This window comes from Neovison vison, chromosome 2, assembly GCF_020171115.1.
Source record: "Neovison vison isolate M4711 chromosome 2, ASM_NN_V1, whole genome shotgun sequence".
NCBI lineage: Eukaryota > Metazoa > Chordata > Mammalia > Carnivora > Mustelidae > Neogale > Neogale vison.
Window position 1 is genome coordinate 166462810 of NC_058092.1, and position 17714 is coordinate 166480523.

The 17714-nt window shown below is 40.5% G+C and overlaps 1 protein-coding gene across 3 annotated transcripts in view; it reads left to right on the top strand.

Annotated features, from left to right (window-relative positions):
- ASAH2 (N-acylsphingosine amidohydrolase 2) overlaps positions 1-17714 on the top strand; it is a 110377-nt gene that overhangs the window by 60185 nt on the left and 32478 nt on the right. For all 3 annotated transcript variants that reach the window (XM_044239514.1, XM_044239515.1, XM_044239516.1), the window contains 2 exons: positions 12635-12755; positions 14428-14553. In XM_044239514.1, the coding sequence (XP_044095449.1) occupies positions 12635-12755; positions 14428-14553 (247 nt within the window). The remainder of the gene's footprint in view (positions 1-12634; positions 12756-14427; positions 14554-17714) is intronic.

Below are 17714 nucleotides of genomic sequence, written 5' to 3' on the forward strand. Positions count from 1 at the left end.
ATTGGATCTGAAGGACCCGAGGGATTTCTCACGGAGTCCTGAAAACACCGTGAGCTGTGAGGCCAGAGTATGAGTGACTCTCAGACAGGGGGCTAGGGATGGACCTGAAAAGGTGAGCTAGTTCCAGACTATGAGTCACGCTGGTGGGATATTTGGTGCAAAGACCATCAGGACACAAGCATGTCATCTGTGACTAGTTAGAGAATTCTACATTTATTGGCAGAAGAAGGACCATTATTCCTATCGTTTTAGCCTAACTCCTGGAAGGATGACTGAGACTGTTCATGATTCCCTTTTATTAGTTTCCGAATCATTTAGCAATGCCAACGGAAAGCTAAAACATGTTATCCTTTTGCCAGATGTTCTTTGCTTCCTTGCATATGACTATATAACATGTCTAGAAGTCTCAGGGTCAACTGTCAAGGTTATAACAGCTCTCCTCCATCTGCTAGGTGCAACACAGTGCAATAACTTTCTATTGTTTTTGTAGCTGCCATATGTTCTCCGTAATGTAATTGCTCCTGCAATTGACTCTTATTGCATCGTGATAATTGGTCTTTGAATGCATTAAAAATGATCCAAAGCATAAGGTCAGGTCTGGGCTGCTCAGTAACTCAACCGCCACATGTAGGTGCCTGCTGTTACACAGACTCCCAAGGTAGGAGGAGTCTGAATCTTAGATTTGCAAAGCATGGGTATCATCTAGTTCAAAGGTCAGCTATGGCCTAGAAAGGGGATATGATTTGTCCAATATCATGGCTGAGACTGTTCTCTTTGCACTGAAAATCATATTGAAGCCCACAATCGATTCTTTGCTACTTTCATTTTTGTTTTCATTTCTTCATTCCTTAAGTCTGCCCTGGGTACCTACTATGTGGCATGCAGGACTTCCCAGTCCTTGGAATGGTGCATTTCCTGACTGTGAAATCAGGAATCAAATACCTTGGAACCAAATCCCCATGCCTGTGCTCCTTGAGCAAATCCCTTAAATTCTCAGACACTCAATTTCCATATTTTTCTAATGTGGATATAATATCTTCAGCCTATTAGTTATTCATTTGTTCATTAAATATTGTAGAGTGTATATGTCCTGAACTCAGCTAGCACTATAGATCACTGATGAGCAGAAATAGATGGGAATTGTTGCCCTTGTAGAATTTATAATCTCCTGGTAGAGACATAAGGTATCCAAATAGTCATACAAATAATTATAATTGGGTTGTAATTGTATGATTGTATAATTATAATTGGGTTAAGTGTTATGAAAGGAAGGTATGTGCAGCTCTCTTAAGACTTGACCTGGTCAGGGAGACTGGGAAAAGATTCCTTAAGAAAGTGACAATGGAGCTAAAAACCAAAGAAAGGATGAGAATTAAAGTGCAAAATGGGGGAGGTGGCTGCAGGTGGTGGTGGTGAAGGAACATTTAACATAGATGGAGAAGCATGTGCAAAAGTCCTGTGGTCCATTTGAGGAGGTGATAGAAGGTCTGTGTGGCTGGAGTGCGGGGGAGAGAGTGTAGTGAGTTAAAGTGAGTAGTAGAGATTAAATGCTATGATAAACGTTTTGGTCTTTACACCAGGAGGAAGGGAAAATCATTAAAGTGTTTTAAGTTGGGGTTGGGAGATGGAGGCTCTTGAAGGGTTAGGAAGAGGGGTGACCTGAAAAATGGGATAGAATTATATGTGTGAACCTATTGCATAAGTCATTGAGTTCTTTGCATTCATAAGGGCACCATTTGCTTTTCTTGGCCTGTCTATGCCAGGAAAGTGCTTCTTTTTGCTTGATGCTATCTCATGCAAAAACAGTAAATGATTTGTCTCCAGATGTGGAGGACATGTTTGGGACATTCTGAATTCCGAATTAAAATGGAAGCTGAGTGGCATTCACAAAATCCACTTTGGGGCAGCTCTGGAAGGCACCCCAAAAAAGGGGTCTGTCCTCCAATGGAAAACACAACATTAAATCTTGAGAGATCCTGTTGGAACAGGACACCATGGGTGAGAGGGAACTCTGAAGAGAGAAAACCAGCTGAGGTTTCAAATGTCTGCACCCATAGCAAAGTCATAAGCGTGGACAGATAATCTGAAGGGCATCTCTGGTTGGTGGCGAGCCACTTCTCCCAGTAGCCCTCACACCTGAGGCTCTGGGTGCTAGCGGGGTGGGATCTTGGGGTGTGTGGGGGCCAGGCTCATTTTCCTCAAGCTCCAGGTACCAGCACAGTCTTGGTCTCCCTGCTCTTCCCTGTCTGCCCTGTCAGGTTCTCCTTCAGCTTGTAGGAGGGCCACGGACTCTCCTCTTCCTTTTTTTATCTTGTCAGCCCTGTTGGGCTCTGTCTGGCATGGCTTCTCATCACCAGAGCTGTGAGGAAGATCTAAGCAAATTTCTGAATGATTGCTCAACTCCCTTGTGTTTTATACACTGAAGACCCTCTTATTCTGGCAGAAAGGGGTGGTGTAAGGGGGTTCTTTCTAAAGTGCTTTTTTTGTTTTTTGTTTTGACAGAGAGAAAGGTCACAAGTAGGCAGGGGCGGGGGGAAGCGGGCTCCCTACTGAGCAGAGAACCTGATGTGGGGCTCGATCCCAGGATCCTGGGGTCACGACCTGAGCCAGAGGCAGAGGCTTAACCCGCTGAGCCACCCAGGCACCCCGAGGGGTTTCTTTCAAGGTGTATGTTACAAAACAACAGGATGATTTGTTCATCCCATTTAAATAATTGGTGTACACACTTAGAGAATCCCAATTTATGACATTAAGCTAATTTATTTGGATGACGGTGACTTATAGAACTTGGTTGTAGGGGGTGTGTGTGTGTGTGTGTGTGTGTGTGTGTAAATCTTCTCTACCATCTGTGAGCATGACTTCTTGAATAATCAGGTCTGTCTGTTCTGCCTTCTGTGTTCCCCCCTCAGTCTCTTCACCCCACTCACGGAGCAAACATGGAACGCTCAGTGACTGCCCTTTACCAGCCATTCTGGACTTCTCCTTTCTCCACTTCCTCTCATCTTTGTTGGTACAAATACCTTCTCCATTTGCATCAACTTTGGTTTGCGAAACCCCGCTCTCTGTTTCTAGGTCCTGAATTTCTTCTTCCTGTTCCACCTCATCCATGTTGATGCCGTCTTCTTGCTCCAACTTCCTGTCAGCGCACTTGTGCTCTTGGGCTGTTCCTCTCTGTTAGAGGATAGGCCTAGGGCTGTGTGGGGAGTAATTGTCCTGCATCTGGTCTGTCCCTGTTTAAAGTGAAGCTCCCTACTAAGCACTCTTTGATGACAAGGGTGATAATATAATAGCTGACTGGTGACAGAGATAAATCATGCTTCTTAATTTGAATTATTAAATTTAAAAGATTAAAAACCAAAAGTTTATAGGGGTGCCTGGGTGTCTCAGTCAGTTAAGTGGTTAAGCATTCAACTCTTGATTTTGGCTCAATTCATAATCTCAGGGTCAAAGGATCAAGTCCTGTGTTAGGCTCCACACTGGGCATGGAGTCTGCTTAGAGTTTCTTCTGCCCCTCCTTCTATCCCTCCTCCCCACTCCCACTCACATCTGTGCGTACCCCCCCCAAATAAGTAAATAAATATTTTTAAAAAGAAAGTTTACAAAACTCGAAAACCAAAACCCATAAAACCGGTTGTCATAACTGGCTGAAGGCATTGGACTTACTTGATTATTGGATTTCTGGAATGTTCCTAACCTGAAGAGATTTGGGAGACTATTCCTTTTTTACTCCAAGTATACTTTTTTTTTAAGTATAAAAATAATATGTACTCACCATGGAAAAACAAAAAAAATATATATAGGCAAGTGGAAAGAGAGAAAAGTTAACTCCAAATTTTATTTCCCAAAGTCAATCATGGCTTATATTCAGGTACATTTTCTTCTGCCCAATTCCCAGCATAGAACATAAAATAAAAAGTTTGTCGAAAGGGTCATTCTGGGGGCACCTGGGTGGCTCAGTCGTTAAGCATCTGCCTTTGGCTCAGGTCATGATCCCAAGGTCCTGGGATCCCAGCCCCACATCTGGCTTCCTACTCAGCAAAGATCCTGCTTCTCCCTCTCCCTCTGCACCTGCTTCTATTCCCTCTCTCACTGTGTCTCTGTGTCAAATAAATTAAAAAAAAAAACTAAAAATAATAATTAAAAAATTTTTAAAAAGTTCATTTTGTAGAAGTAGATACTCATGCTGAGCACTAGAAGTTTTAAAATATTGTGAGAAACATTAACAGTGTCTCTCCATGGGCTACTAAGTGTGTGTGCGTGTGTGTGTATGTTTTGTAGTGATCCTCTTTAAATCTAGTAATAATTTTATTTTTGTCTCAAAATCTTTGTATTCTCATGTTAGCATCACTAACTCAGCTCTCTACAGGTTAGAATTTGCAGGTATATTTTTCTATCATTTTCTTTCAACTTTTATTTGTTCTTACATTTTAGAGGTGTCACTTATGAGTGTCATATAGCTTTATTTATTTCTTACTTTGACAATCTTCATTGTTTCATAAGTGAGTTTAGTCTATTTTTAGGAATTGTGATTCTTACATATCTACACTTTGGGGATATCTTTTCATTTTGTGCTATTTGTCTCTCTTTTTCAATGTTTTTTCTCCCTCTCTTATCCTTTTAAGATTGATAGAGATTTTAAAAATATCTCTGAGTGGAAGATTATAGGGGCACCTATGGGGCCTAGTCGGTTAAGTGTCTGCCTTTGGCTCAGGTCATGATCTCAAGGTGCTGGGATCAAGGCCTGTATCAGGCTCCCTGCTCATAGGGGAGCTTGTGTCTCCCTTCCCCTGCTTGTGCTCTCTCTCTTTCTGTATCAAATAAGTAAATAAAATATTTTTTAAAAATAATGGAATATAATAATTTCCAAGGATGGTGGCAACAAAAACTCTTATCACATGTATTCTGTACAAAGTGACCTCGATAGGACCCATGAAAACATGGAGAGGCTTTTTCCAGCCCTTGAATCTTGGCTGGCCGTGGGATCATTTTGCTTAATAAATGGAGGCAGGGAAAACCCTGTGGCAGGGTTGGGATAACTTTTGCCTTTTAATGGGCTTTATTTTTTAGGCCAGTTTTAGGGTCCCGACAAAATGAAGCAGAAAGTGCAGAGATTTTTCCATACGCCATCTGCCTGTCCTTTCCCCCATCAACATCTGGGACCAGAGGGCTATACATCGTAAATTCAGTGAACTACATGGATACATCATTATCACCCAAAGTCCATAGTTTACATCAGACTTCACCCTTGGGGTGGTATCAAGTGTTTTTTTATTTTATTTTATTTTATTTTTAATTTTTTTTAAAGATTTTATTCATTTATTTGACCAACAGAGATCACAAGTAGGCAGAGAGACAGGCAGAGAGAGAGAGAGAGAGAGAGGAGGAAGCAGGCTCCCCGCCGAGCAGAGAGCTTGATGCGGGATTCGATCCCAGGACGCCGAGATTATGACCTGAGCCGAAGGCAGAGGCTTTAACCCACTGAGCCACCCAGGAGTCCCTCAAGTGGTTTTTTAAATCTCCTCTCTTTTGTTCATGTATTTTAAAATATTTCAACAATAAACAAGAAACAAAAAGGGGAGGAAAATTAAAAATCACCTGGTAATTCTGGGACAGGTTAGCGTCTATTACCATTTTGTTACATAGCTTGTTAGATCTTTTCCTAATCATATCCATACATTTTTTTATTTGAAAAAGTGAGACTTTGTATGCCATTGGTAGCTTTTTCCTCTAGAAGCACATTATCAGTACCTTTCAATGCCACTAAGTATTTTTTAAAGTCACCATTTTAAATGGCTGTGTGGTAGTCCATTTTATGTATGACAAGGTACTCAACAAATTGGCAATCCTTTGATACTTAGTTTACAGTTTTTGCCATCATAAATGCAACGCAATAAGCATTCCAAAACAGATATCTTGTATATTTGCCAGTGATTTCCTTAAGCTTGAATTCCTAGAAGTGTGATTGCTGGGCTCAAAAGGACTGCTGGTTACTACCCCTTTTCTTGTAAGTGGCCAAACGGCCCTCTGGAAGGTTTCTGCTCGTTTTCACTCCTGTTACCCAAACACGAGTGGGGTGTTTTTCTCCGTGTTTTTGTCCATCTTTGTATTATCCTGCTATCTGATTATTCTGAATAATAGATCCCCAAAGCCAAATCACTTCTGTTTTCCTTTCAGTTCCTTCAGTTCCTGGTTCATTAGGCTGGATTTTTAGAAGATACCCTCTGGGCCGTTTCTTGTTCTGCCTTTGTTGATTGCTTCATCATGCCATTTAGGATAGAAGAATTTTGATTGCAGTGACTTACTGGAACCTCCCGAAACCAGCTATCTCCCCAATAACGTTTTGAGAGGGTCATCTGGGACTTTTGAATGAAAGTCCCAGATGACAATAAACATATTAAAATATATTAAAATAAAAATATAAAAAATACAATAAAAATAGCAGAGAATGGAAGAGAGATGGTAGAAAGATTTTTCAGGGATGACGGCCACTGAGTTCACCTGTAACTTCAGAAAGGCTCCCCTGACTACAGCTCATGGTCTTCCTTTCATCTGAGCAGTCTGGTTCCTATTCACTGCATCTGCTTGTTTAAAAATTCAACTTGTCCTTTGGGTCCTACTAGTATAAAGCAATGAAACACTCTTTCCTCTCCTTTCCAGATACTTTGTAGTGGGGCAGGGTGAAGACTGTAAGGGAGGGGAAAAGGGGTGTGTGGTTTAGGGTAATATGTGCCAGGAGCCACAGCAGACAGGCCATGAAATTCTAGTGGCTTAACCTGTTAAAGACTCGAAATGTGTACATTTCCCCCACACGCAAAGTCCCATAAAAATTGGGTGGTCCTTTTGCTTTGGTGTGATTGGCCAGAGCTCTTCACAGGTCCCATCCTGCTAGTGAGATGGGGAAGTAGACGACTCTGGGTATTTGGTACGCTCTTACGTTTGCGCCACAGGAGGGCAAGCTTTCTTCCTTTCATTAGTTCATGTGTGTATGATGTGGGTTGAATATACCCAGGCCCACATGCACCCTCTGTTTTAGTGTTGTCTTAATCTTATCGCACACACATGCACACACACAGAGCTTTGCATCTTTTTCCCCCTTCTCGTGACCATCATTGTCATCAGCTACAGCAGCGGGGTCAGGAGTAGAACCATCCTTCTCATCATAGTGGTAATCCATTCCATTCCTTGTGGAGATCATTGATTGTGTTAAGCACTGTAGATGTGCTTACTTGTTCCTTTGGTTGTCAAATGGGCGACAAATACTACAGTTATCATTATCCTACAGAAATGAACACTGAGGTTCCTCTAGATTAAGCAATTTGTGTTTGAGTCTAGAGCTAGTACTCTAGCTGCTAAAACATAGGGCCTCTGTAGCACTTTCTTAAGGAGGTCTTAACACATTCTTATAGTCTGACTGGCTTAAAACAACAGAAATTGATTTTCTCGCATGTCTAGAGGCCAGAAATCCAAAATCAGGTGGCAGGGTTGATTTCCCCTGGATCCTCTCAGGGAGATTCTGTTCCATGTGTCCCCCAGCTTCTGTTGTAGACCCTTCTCTTCACATCTCCTACTTCTTGATGTCTCAGGGCATCTCTCTATTCCTTTCCTCTTGGTATGAGGACACCAGTCACTGGATATAAGACCCAACCCAGGCCAATATGATTTCATTTGCTCTTTCCCTTGTTTATATCTCTAAAGACTATTTCCACATAAGGTCACATTCTGAGGATCTGGTGGACGTGAATATGGTGGGGGAGGGGGGCGCTGTTCAACCCACTACAGCTTCCTATATTGTATTTACCCCAAAGGATCCCATACTATTACATATCTTCATGAACACTACCTTTGAATGTATGTACAATATTCTTCTTCCCCATTGGTGGACATTTAAGTTGGAGAGGGCTGCCATTAGTGCATAAGACTTTCATGCACAGCATACACAGGCGCTCCCTTCTCTGGGCTGACTGAGGTGCCGAGTTCCGTGAGCCAGGCAAGGACTGGATTTCAGCCTCTGTTTACCCCTTTGGAACACATTCCTATGTAAAGCACAACATTCATGCTGGATGTGATGACCCAGTTGGAAGGAATGGCACTTGGGGCGGGTTTGTTACTGTTTTAGAATACAGAAGCAGCTCCATTTTTGCACCTGGCTTTTCTTTTTCTGTTGTGGAGTAAGAAGTGCGGAGTGTCTGAATTAAAAGAGGCCCTAGAAAATGCCTCAGTGACCCAGGAGGAGAGAATACTTAGAATAGTCTATATTAATTTGCCCCGCATTGAGTCACAAAGCATAGTCAAAATTTATTACTGTTCAGTCTTAGGAAACAGAGACCCAGAAATTTTAACTGTGCTACAGACTGGGATAAAATCTCAAACCTCTGACCTTCCCTGGTACCTTGATTGTATCCTGCTACCCCCAGAAGGCCCTGCTTTAGCTGTGACCTAATCATTATTTAGAAGTGTTTATTTTATTTTATGAAAGATTTTATTTATGTATTAGAGAGAGAGAGAGCAAGCACATGAGGAGGGGGAGCAGCAGGCAGAGGGAAGGGGAGGAGAAGACTCCCCGCTGAGCAAGGAGCCTGATGTGGGGCTCAATCCCAGGACCCTGGGATCATGATCTGAGCTGAAGGAAGATGCTTAATGACTAAGCCACCCAGGTACCCCTTTAGAGTTTTATTAATAGGGGCATATATATCCTTTTATATCCATATTCTAACTTCTTTTGAAATCACTTTCACCTTTCTTTCTCTCTTTTGAACTCTGCTTTGAAGAACGTTTTTTTGACCAGATAAAATAACTTGAGTGCAGCTTTCTTAAACTAAGAATGATTGCTTTTCTGTGTATCTTTATAAAAATTCATCTATTGCCATAGTACTTTGGTTGCTGTGACAAGCCTGATATTTCAATAGCACATATTCTAAAGGCCAGAAGAGGAAATATATTGCATCTTCTTATTCTGAAATATCAAATAACTTTTTCAAATACTTTTTTTTCAGTTTCATAGAGAAAAAAATTCCATAAATTTTCTAAGGCCTAAAATAAATGAAAGCAAACACATGAAATCAATAAGAATTCAAGTCTTTAGTCTAATTAACAGATCACAATTTTCAGCATTTGCTTTCTCTCCAGATATTATTGTTCCTTGGTGGTAGGGGACATACCTGATTCCTGTCTGTGTTCATTGGGGTTTAACACAATCCAACCACACGCTTGTCTACTCATAAATTCATGCCAATTGAATGATTAGAACAATTGCCATGTCGTGTCTCCCCGCCCTTATCCATTCTGCTGTGGCCAGATGAACTATCCATCCTCCAAACCCGCTATGCCCCTTCCCCTCCCCATGCCTTTGCTATGAATGAGTTTTCTCCAGTGATCCCCTTGCCAAGTTCCTATCCATTCCACCCTAAAGACCCAGCTCAGATGTCCCCTCTGCTGTGAAGCATTCCTCAAGGACAAGATGACGCCTTGTTCAGCTCCATGTCTCCAGTGCCTGGCACAGAATCAAAGTTAATGAAATGTGTACTCAATGAGCCAGTGAATGAAACAGAGGAACAGAGCCAGTATCCCATGACAGATAAGAACTTGGGCTTTGTGATCTGACAAACCTGGATATTCATGGACCTGTTTCTTGACTTACAACGGTGTGACCTTGGTCAGATTACTGCCTCATTCGGAGAGGTCACTTCCTTAGCTGTACAGTAAGGACGATGATAGCATCTGTCTCATAGCATTCTTGTTAGAATGAAATGAGATCCTGAGCATAAAATCCTTCACCTAATCAGTGCTAAATGATAGCCATTGTTGACAAAATTGTCCTACAGTTTTCCTTCACACTGGAGAGGTTGCAGTCTGGCCGAATGTGGCTGACCCCGCAGTCCTATCAGATGCAAGTATTTTGGTCCAGGAGCCAAGGAGCTGTCATGGCCTCTACCCCCTTTCCCTTCCAAACTAGATGGAGTAACACTGCAGAAACAGACTCCCAGCTACCTGGAAAATACTAGTTAACTAGAATTTTCTCTGGCACTTGAGTTTTAGGAGAAAGAGACAAACCACACACACACACCCCCCAAAGAAACTAGGGTAAGGGTTTTAAAAAAATTTTTTTTTTATTTTTTAAATATAGAAACTCTGCAAGTAACATCTAGGAGATGATCTTAGAATTCCCTTTAGCCTAAATATCCATCCCTTTACATCGTAACAAATACATACCTTGGGGATTGAATTTTGCTTATAGACTGGTGATTTGGCCTAACGCTGTTTAAAAGAAAAGTTCAAAATGGATGTCAACATGAAAAAAAAAACTATTATGGAAATTTTCAAATATATGTCAATTTAGCATAATTAGCCTAATGAATCTCCATGCAACTCTTATTCTGCTTCAGTAATTAACAATTCTCTGCCACTCTCTTCCATCCCTCCTCTACTTCTGGTTTGTTTTTTAAAAGACTTTTAAAAGCAAATACCAGGGGGCACCTGGTGGCTCAGTGGGGAAAGACCCTGTCTTCAGCTCAGGTCATGATCCCAGGATTCTGGGATGGAGCCCCCCATCGGGCTTTCTCCTTAGCAGGGAGCCTGCTTCCCCGTCTCTCTCTCTGCCTGCCTTTCTGCCTACTTGTGATCTCCGTCTGTCAAATAAATAAATAAAATCTTGAAAAAAAAAAGCAAATACCAGATATCAAATCATTTCACTCATAAATATTTCAGTGTGTAGCTCTATCCAGTAAAAACATAAAAACAGTATAACTACAATCCCCTATAATAGCCAACAAGATTAGCAATAATTTCTTAACAGTCTATTTTCAGTTTTCCCTGTTTGTACCAATAAAGAGTTTTCACAGTCCATTTATTTGAATCGGAATCCAAAGAGTTCACAAACTACATTTGCTGCCTATGTGTTTGAAGGTTCTTCTCTGGTAACTATTCTTCTCCTTTTATCCTATGTTATTTACTTTTCTTCTTTATTTTTTCAATTTCAATTTTTTATATTTGAGCATAGTTGACACACAATGTTACATTAATTTTAGGTATACAATGAAGTGATGCCATGTACAATTTCTGTATGCCACATGCTATGCCCATGACAAGTGTGACTCCCGTCTGTCACCATACAACACTGTTACAGAGCCATGGACTCTATTTTCCTGTGCTGTGCCTTTCACACCGATGACTGATTCATGCCATGACTGGAATCCTGTGTCTTCTACTCCCTTCCCCCCATTTTGCACAGCCCCCCAATCCTTCCCTCTCATGTCCTTTACTTTTTCAAGAGTTTTTAAATTGATAAACATTTCACAAAACCATGGATGTAGGCAAGCTCTGGCAGCATTGGCTTAGACTCTCATAAGCAGCATGGTAGAGGGGACGGTCTTCCAGCCATGCCTCCAGGTATCCACAGTTCATGCCAGTCCCCATTCCATCAACCAGCTTAACCCATCCGTATTGCCTGCCCAGCTTTCATGGGTGTGGTGCTGGCTGTCTCTGACCTACATATACATCAGTTGGGCAATGAGGACTGAATCCTGAATGACAGCCTTGAGGTTTAGAAACATCCCTAGTCATTAAGGAAATGTTCAGCTTTGAGCGCTATTACTTAGGTAGGAATGTAAGCTGAAATGCTTAAAAAGCTTTTAGCAAGAACGTACATCAACGAAGGATTTTTTTTTTTTAACAAATCTTAAATTGGCCCGAGACTTTAGGAATTGGTGTCTCTCTTCTCTTGAACAGTCATCTAGTGAATTTGCTTTATAGCTCTCCATTCTGTAGGTCTCTTTTTCACCTGTGTGGAGGTTTGATCCTACAAAGGCCACTGGACAAGGTTTCCCGAGATGTGAACTTCAGTCTTGGTCCTTGATGAGGCTGCCATTTTGCATCTCTGAGACACCTTGGAGTGGAGGGAACGACTGTCTAGTTCTCAGGGTTGTTGTGAAGTTCAAGTAAGGTAACAGATGTGAGATTAGTTGTTAAACTGTGTAGCTCTACACTTAAATGAGGTATTACTATGCCAAGGATACATCAAATTATGTGTAATAGCCTCTTTCACACCTCTCTGCGCCTTCTTTGTCATGCTTTTCCCCTGCAATGCCCTTAAGAATTAATTGCTAGTCATCTGCAGTCCCCAAACACTTTATGCCTATCTCTTTATAACATTTGCCACACTGTATTAAAGCCATTTGTTTACATTTCTGTCTTCTGCAAGATTCTGAGCATAAACTGAGTTTATTCCATGCTTGGCACACAGCAGAACCTCAGTAAATGTCTACTGAATTAGATAGGATTGATTTTAATAATTATTATGTGCACCTGTCTTAAAGGACAGGATCTGTGCCGATACAGCATTTTAGCCATATTGTCTGATCACCGACCAGTCTTGGGACTTGTTAAATCTTGTGATATTGAAGATGATGATGAGGATGATGACGACGACACAGTTATAAAAATAGAGCTTTGTATTTTTAATTTCAGTAAATGATCAGACTTCTGGAGCATATGACTAGTCATTTGGTCTCCCCAACAATGGAAGAACCTAAATGCGGAATGCCTCTCATTAAAACGAATTTCCTTTCCTGCTGGGGAAAACATAAGCTCCTAGTCATTGTTTTTGCCCCCATTGTCTGGCTCCTTGTTCTTTTTACAGCTGGTTTGCCATCCACCCGGTCAGCATGAACAACAGCAATCATCTCGTCAATAGCGACAACATGGGCTATGCCTCGTACCTTTTTGAGCAAGAGAAGAACAAAGGCTATCTACCTGGACAGGTGAGAATATGGGTCATTGGAAGCATCTTCTTCACCCACTTAATCACCATTCATGCCATGCTCAGAATAGCTGATTCAACTAATGAATCATTGAACATTACATCAAGAACTTGTCATGGACTATACAGTGGCTAACCGAACATAATAATAATAATATTAATAACAATAATAATAATAAAGAATGGCTGATTCAAATCCTGTCAAGGATTTGACAAATTCAAATGGCAAATTCAAATCCTGTCAAGCGTTACCATGGACATCACATACTCACATGCTGGGAGAAGACGATTTCTCCATCCTCCCTGACGGGGAAAGAGAAATTAAAAATGGCTAACTGTGTCAAATGCTACTTCTATGGATGGTTTCATCAAGTTGCATTTGGTTGGATAAGGAAGGACAATTCAGGATTTTTGACCAACTTGGAAATATGATAAGTTGTCTTGATGTTTACTTCTGTTTTCAGAGCTATGGAGGTATTAAGCACCTTCTGAATAGTGTTAAGAACCCGACTGAGGGTAAGGTGATGCATCTTTTTCACTGGTTCGGATTTCCCTGTTATTGGCAAAATTCCTTTCAAGGAGTTTGTCTTACTTTCCTTCACTAAGGCCAAAGTCAGAGACAGCCCTAATGCCCCAGACTTGTTTTTTTAACTTTGAAATGCAGTGAGGGCTGGAATTAGAGAGGGGGCCAAAACTCAGTCTGTGTACTTCAGAAAGCTGTGTAAATTACTGACTACAGACAACTAGGTGGTGGAGGGGGGGACCCTGTTCTGTTTGACCCTGGTGTCCAAGTCCCAAATGCAGAAGAATAGAAGAGGATGAGAGCCTCAGGCCCTTGGGTAGAATAAATATCTAAAAGGTGTGTAGTGACATAAAAATTATTGGTTCCATGTATATTTGATCTGATCTTTTATCTCTTTGTTGACCCAATACTTTTTTTTTTTTTTATTTGAGCTTGAGTTTTAGGGAAAAGAAAGAAAGTTTCCATTTATTATCACTGGGGGCTAGGCAATTTGAGATAGGTTACCTTTTTGGTATAAAAAGAGGCATATGATCTCCGATACCTGTTTTTCTCTCTCCCTAAGAAAACTGAAGACACTGAAGGTGGAATGGTAGACCAGCTAACTGGATTGAGGTTAGCATCTTGTACCACTCAGAAACGTTCTGTGTTGTTACTTCAGGTTGAAGGGATAAGAGAAAAGCTACACAGAGGGGGATCTGGGTGGTAGATGCTGTATTTAGGTTCAGTGTTGCCAAAGGAAGATCTGGATTCACTATACTGTTTTTAAGCCAGTAGGATATTTATTTTTCAAGGAAAAACTCTGAGCTCCAGATACCATATGAGAATAGCTTGATGAGTCAGCATTTTACAATTTGTTGTTGTTGTAGGCTGCGTTCCTTGTCAAAAATGTTTCTGTTGTGGCACAGGTTTGAAACTCTCCTACTTGAAATGGCTTTATTGATCATTGGAAAATCATGGGTAACAATATGTATGTGGACTGCCATGTGAATTTTTTTCAGAAATTTTCTCAGAATGTTATACCTCCTTCTTTTAATTGTCTGCAAATGATTTTGAACAGTTCACCAGAGTGAACTGAATGTTTGCATTTTTAATGGACATCATTATGGAAAATAAGAAGAAATAAGAGACACTTGGATGTTTCTTTTGGCAGGGGCCATATGTAGCAGCCTTCGCTTCATCAAACTTGGGAGATGTGTCCCCCAATGTTCTTGGCCCACGTTGCATCAACACCGGAGAGTCCTGTGATAATGCCAATAGCTCTTGTCCCATTGGCGGGGTAGGTAATTGTGACATGAAATCTTTGTTTTGCATCTCATGTGCATTTTATGCTTAAATATCCACCATTAACTAATAATTATGTTTTCCTCAAGTGTACATAGGCCTACCAACTGCTAGCTCTAGCTCTTCTCAGGAGCACCCACTAAATTATGATTGGGTAAAATTCTAGTTTCCCATTGGACTGACCTCTAAGTTTTTTGAATGGTGAGACAGTTAGCCAATGTCAGAGATACAATACCCTTCCCCAAACTTGGACAGTCTGGAACATTTCACCTTGGCATTTCTGATGTTCCAAGTCAATACCGAAATTGCCGGCCTGAGATGTTTTTCACTGATGATAATTTTACTGGATTTTAAAAAAAATATAAGATTGACATTTTAAAAAATTTTCTTTAAAGTCACAAACAAAAAATCTTGCTGTAAAAACTCACACGACATGGAAAACCAGACAGCAGTAGGAAGTGAGTCCTGTTTACTTCCTTCCCTGACCCCCTCCATGAGGATTTATGACTGTCACACTTTGTCTCATGTACTCCTCTAAGTATTCATGGATAAAATTTTGTAACTTATTTATTGATTTTTTTATTGGTCTGGGATTTGAGTTTTCCACCTCATAGGTCTTAAAAATCTTATGACCCTACATAGGTCTGTGTGGTAGGTTTTTAAGACAACAAGAATGAGGGATGCCTGGGTGGCTCAGTCATTAAGCGTCTGCCTTCAGCTCAGGTGATGATCTCTGGACCCCAAGATCAAGTCCCGCATTGGGCTCCCTGTTTGGTGGGAAGCTGGCTTTTCTCTCTCCCACTCCCCCTGTTTGTGTTCCTTCTTTTGCTGTCTCTCTCTGCCAAATAGATGAATAAGATCTTAAAAAAAAATGTAAAGACAACAAGAACGCGTGTATATACCCTCATTTATTGAACTGTTTCCTTGCCATGTTCATTTACAGGTTTTGTTTTTGGTTTTGGTTTTTGGTTTTTGGGTTTTTTTTGGCTTTGATGTGAGGAGAAGATGCTATTCTTTGTATCTATAGAACATGCCACTGTGATATTCCTTTCATTAAACATCATTTCTAGTCTATTTCTTCTATTGTAGTCAATGCCACCCAATGAGTAGTATAGTTTTAACAATTCTACCTTTTTATTATATATTACCATGTTTATATAGAAAGTCTGGCTTTGTTATTCTTCATTTGCAGAATTTCCACACATTATTAATTCACATTGAAGATTACTTGTTAAATTCCAAAATTCAGAGTTGCAATTCTTAAATAAATTCTGAGATCTATTTGCAATAGAATATAATGCATCAACTCAGTGTGTTAGGTTGGAATACTTAATGTGGGAAAAAGCTCATAGTACATGATGTTGATTAAGAAAATCGGCATTTAATATTGTGTATTCATTATGGTTGTAGTTTTGAAAATAAATGGGTCCCAGTAAAAAGACAAAGTGAAACACACTGAATTGTTAACCCTGGTTTTTCTCTGTTTGGCATTACTACAGGGAGTGTTTATTCTGTTTATCTTATTTATTGTTTTTATTCTATTTATATTTTTATTTTTTTCCTACCATGAACATACTGGGTAATCATAAAAAATTACAACAAAATCACACCTTCTCCCACAACAGAATTCTGTTTCTCTCTGTTCTGTTCCATTGCTAGATTAACTTCCCTCGTGTTTGCAAGATGGCAATCAGCACAAAGGGAAAGGTGTCCTTTTCTCCCCACATCTATGGCAGAAGAGAAAAACCTCTCTTCTAATCATGGAATAAAAGTTCTTTTTGGTTTTGATTGGGTCAATGGAGGTACATACCCATTCCTGGACCAAAGCACTTGCTGGGGAAATGGTATGTGTTTATTGGCTTGAACTGGGGTTTCTGCCCAGTCTTTGGCAAGGCCTAGAGAATGGCTATGATCACCTTAGGCTTATCTGGAACTGAAAATGGAATCACTGACTGTTAAAGAAGAGATGGCTTTCTGAACGAAATTGTGATTTGCTTAAGAAACTGAAAGAGGGCAATGTTGCAATGTCTTTTGCTTTAACCCTGCTTCTTCAAACAGATTATTTTCTTTAACTTTAGAAACTAGCTTTGATGTAAAAAAAAAATCTAAATGCTTGTTAATAATTCAAATAATATTGAAAAGTTCAGAAAACAAAACAGGTAAATGAGAAGCCCCTAACACAGCCAACACAATTAACCTGTTAAAAATTTAATGACCGGCCTTACAGACAGCATTTTCTGTGTCCCGGCACTTATCTGCATGTAAGTTGTTTATAAATGAGGTCCTACCATAATGCTGTTCTGGAACCTGCTTTCTTGTTTCCAGTGAATATACTTGAAAATATCACTTAAACTAACGCCATAGTTTTCAGCCATAAATGACTCCACCTGTCCCATACTGATGAGAACATTCTTTCCCTCCCTCTCTTCCTTCACTCCCTCTTTCCCTTCTTTTTTTTCCTTCCGTCACATAAACATGCTCTGGTCACTATGTGTGTTGTGTGTTGTACATATTTTCACATGCTTATGAGTCTCACTTAAGACAAATTCATTTTTTTTTAAGATTTACTTATTTATTTGGAAGGGGCAGAGGGAGAGAGAGACTCTCAAGCAGACTCCCCTCTGAGCATGGAGCCTGATGTGGGGCTCTGGGGCTCCATCCCACCACCCTGAGCTGAAACCAAGAGCCAAAGTTTAACCTAATGAGCCACCCAGGTCCCCCTAGGACAAAGTCTTAGAAATGAATTTGTTGTCAAAGAGAAAGACAGCCCCCAGGGGGTACCCGTCAGTCCCTTCCCCTCCAACCCCCCACTGCAGAGCATGAGTGACAATTTCCCCAAACCCTCACTGATACCCGGTTTATCAGCCTTTCAGTTTTTGCGAACACAACACGCCAAGAGTTCTCTCTTTGTAGTTTAAATTTATATTTAATTGTTCATGAGATTGAAAAGATTTTATGTTGAATGACCACTTGCACTTCTTTTTTGTAAATTACCTATTTCTTTTTTTTTTTTTAGATTTTATTTATTTATTTGACAGACAGAGATTACAAGTAGGCAGAGAGACATGTAGGGTGGGGGAGGGGGAGCAGGCTCCACACTGAGCAGAGAGCCCAATACAGGGCTCGATCCCAGGACCCTGAGATATGACCTGAGCC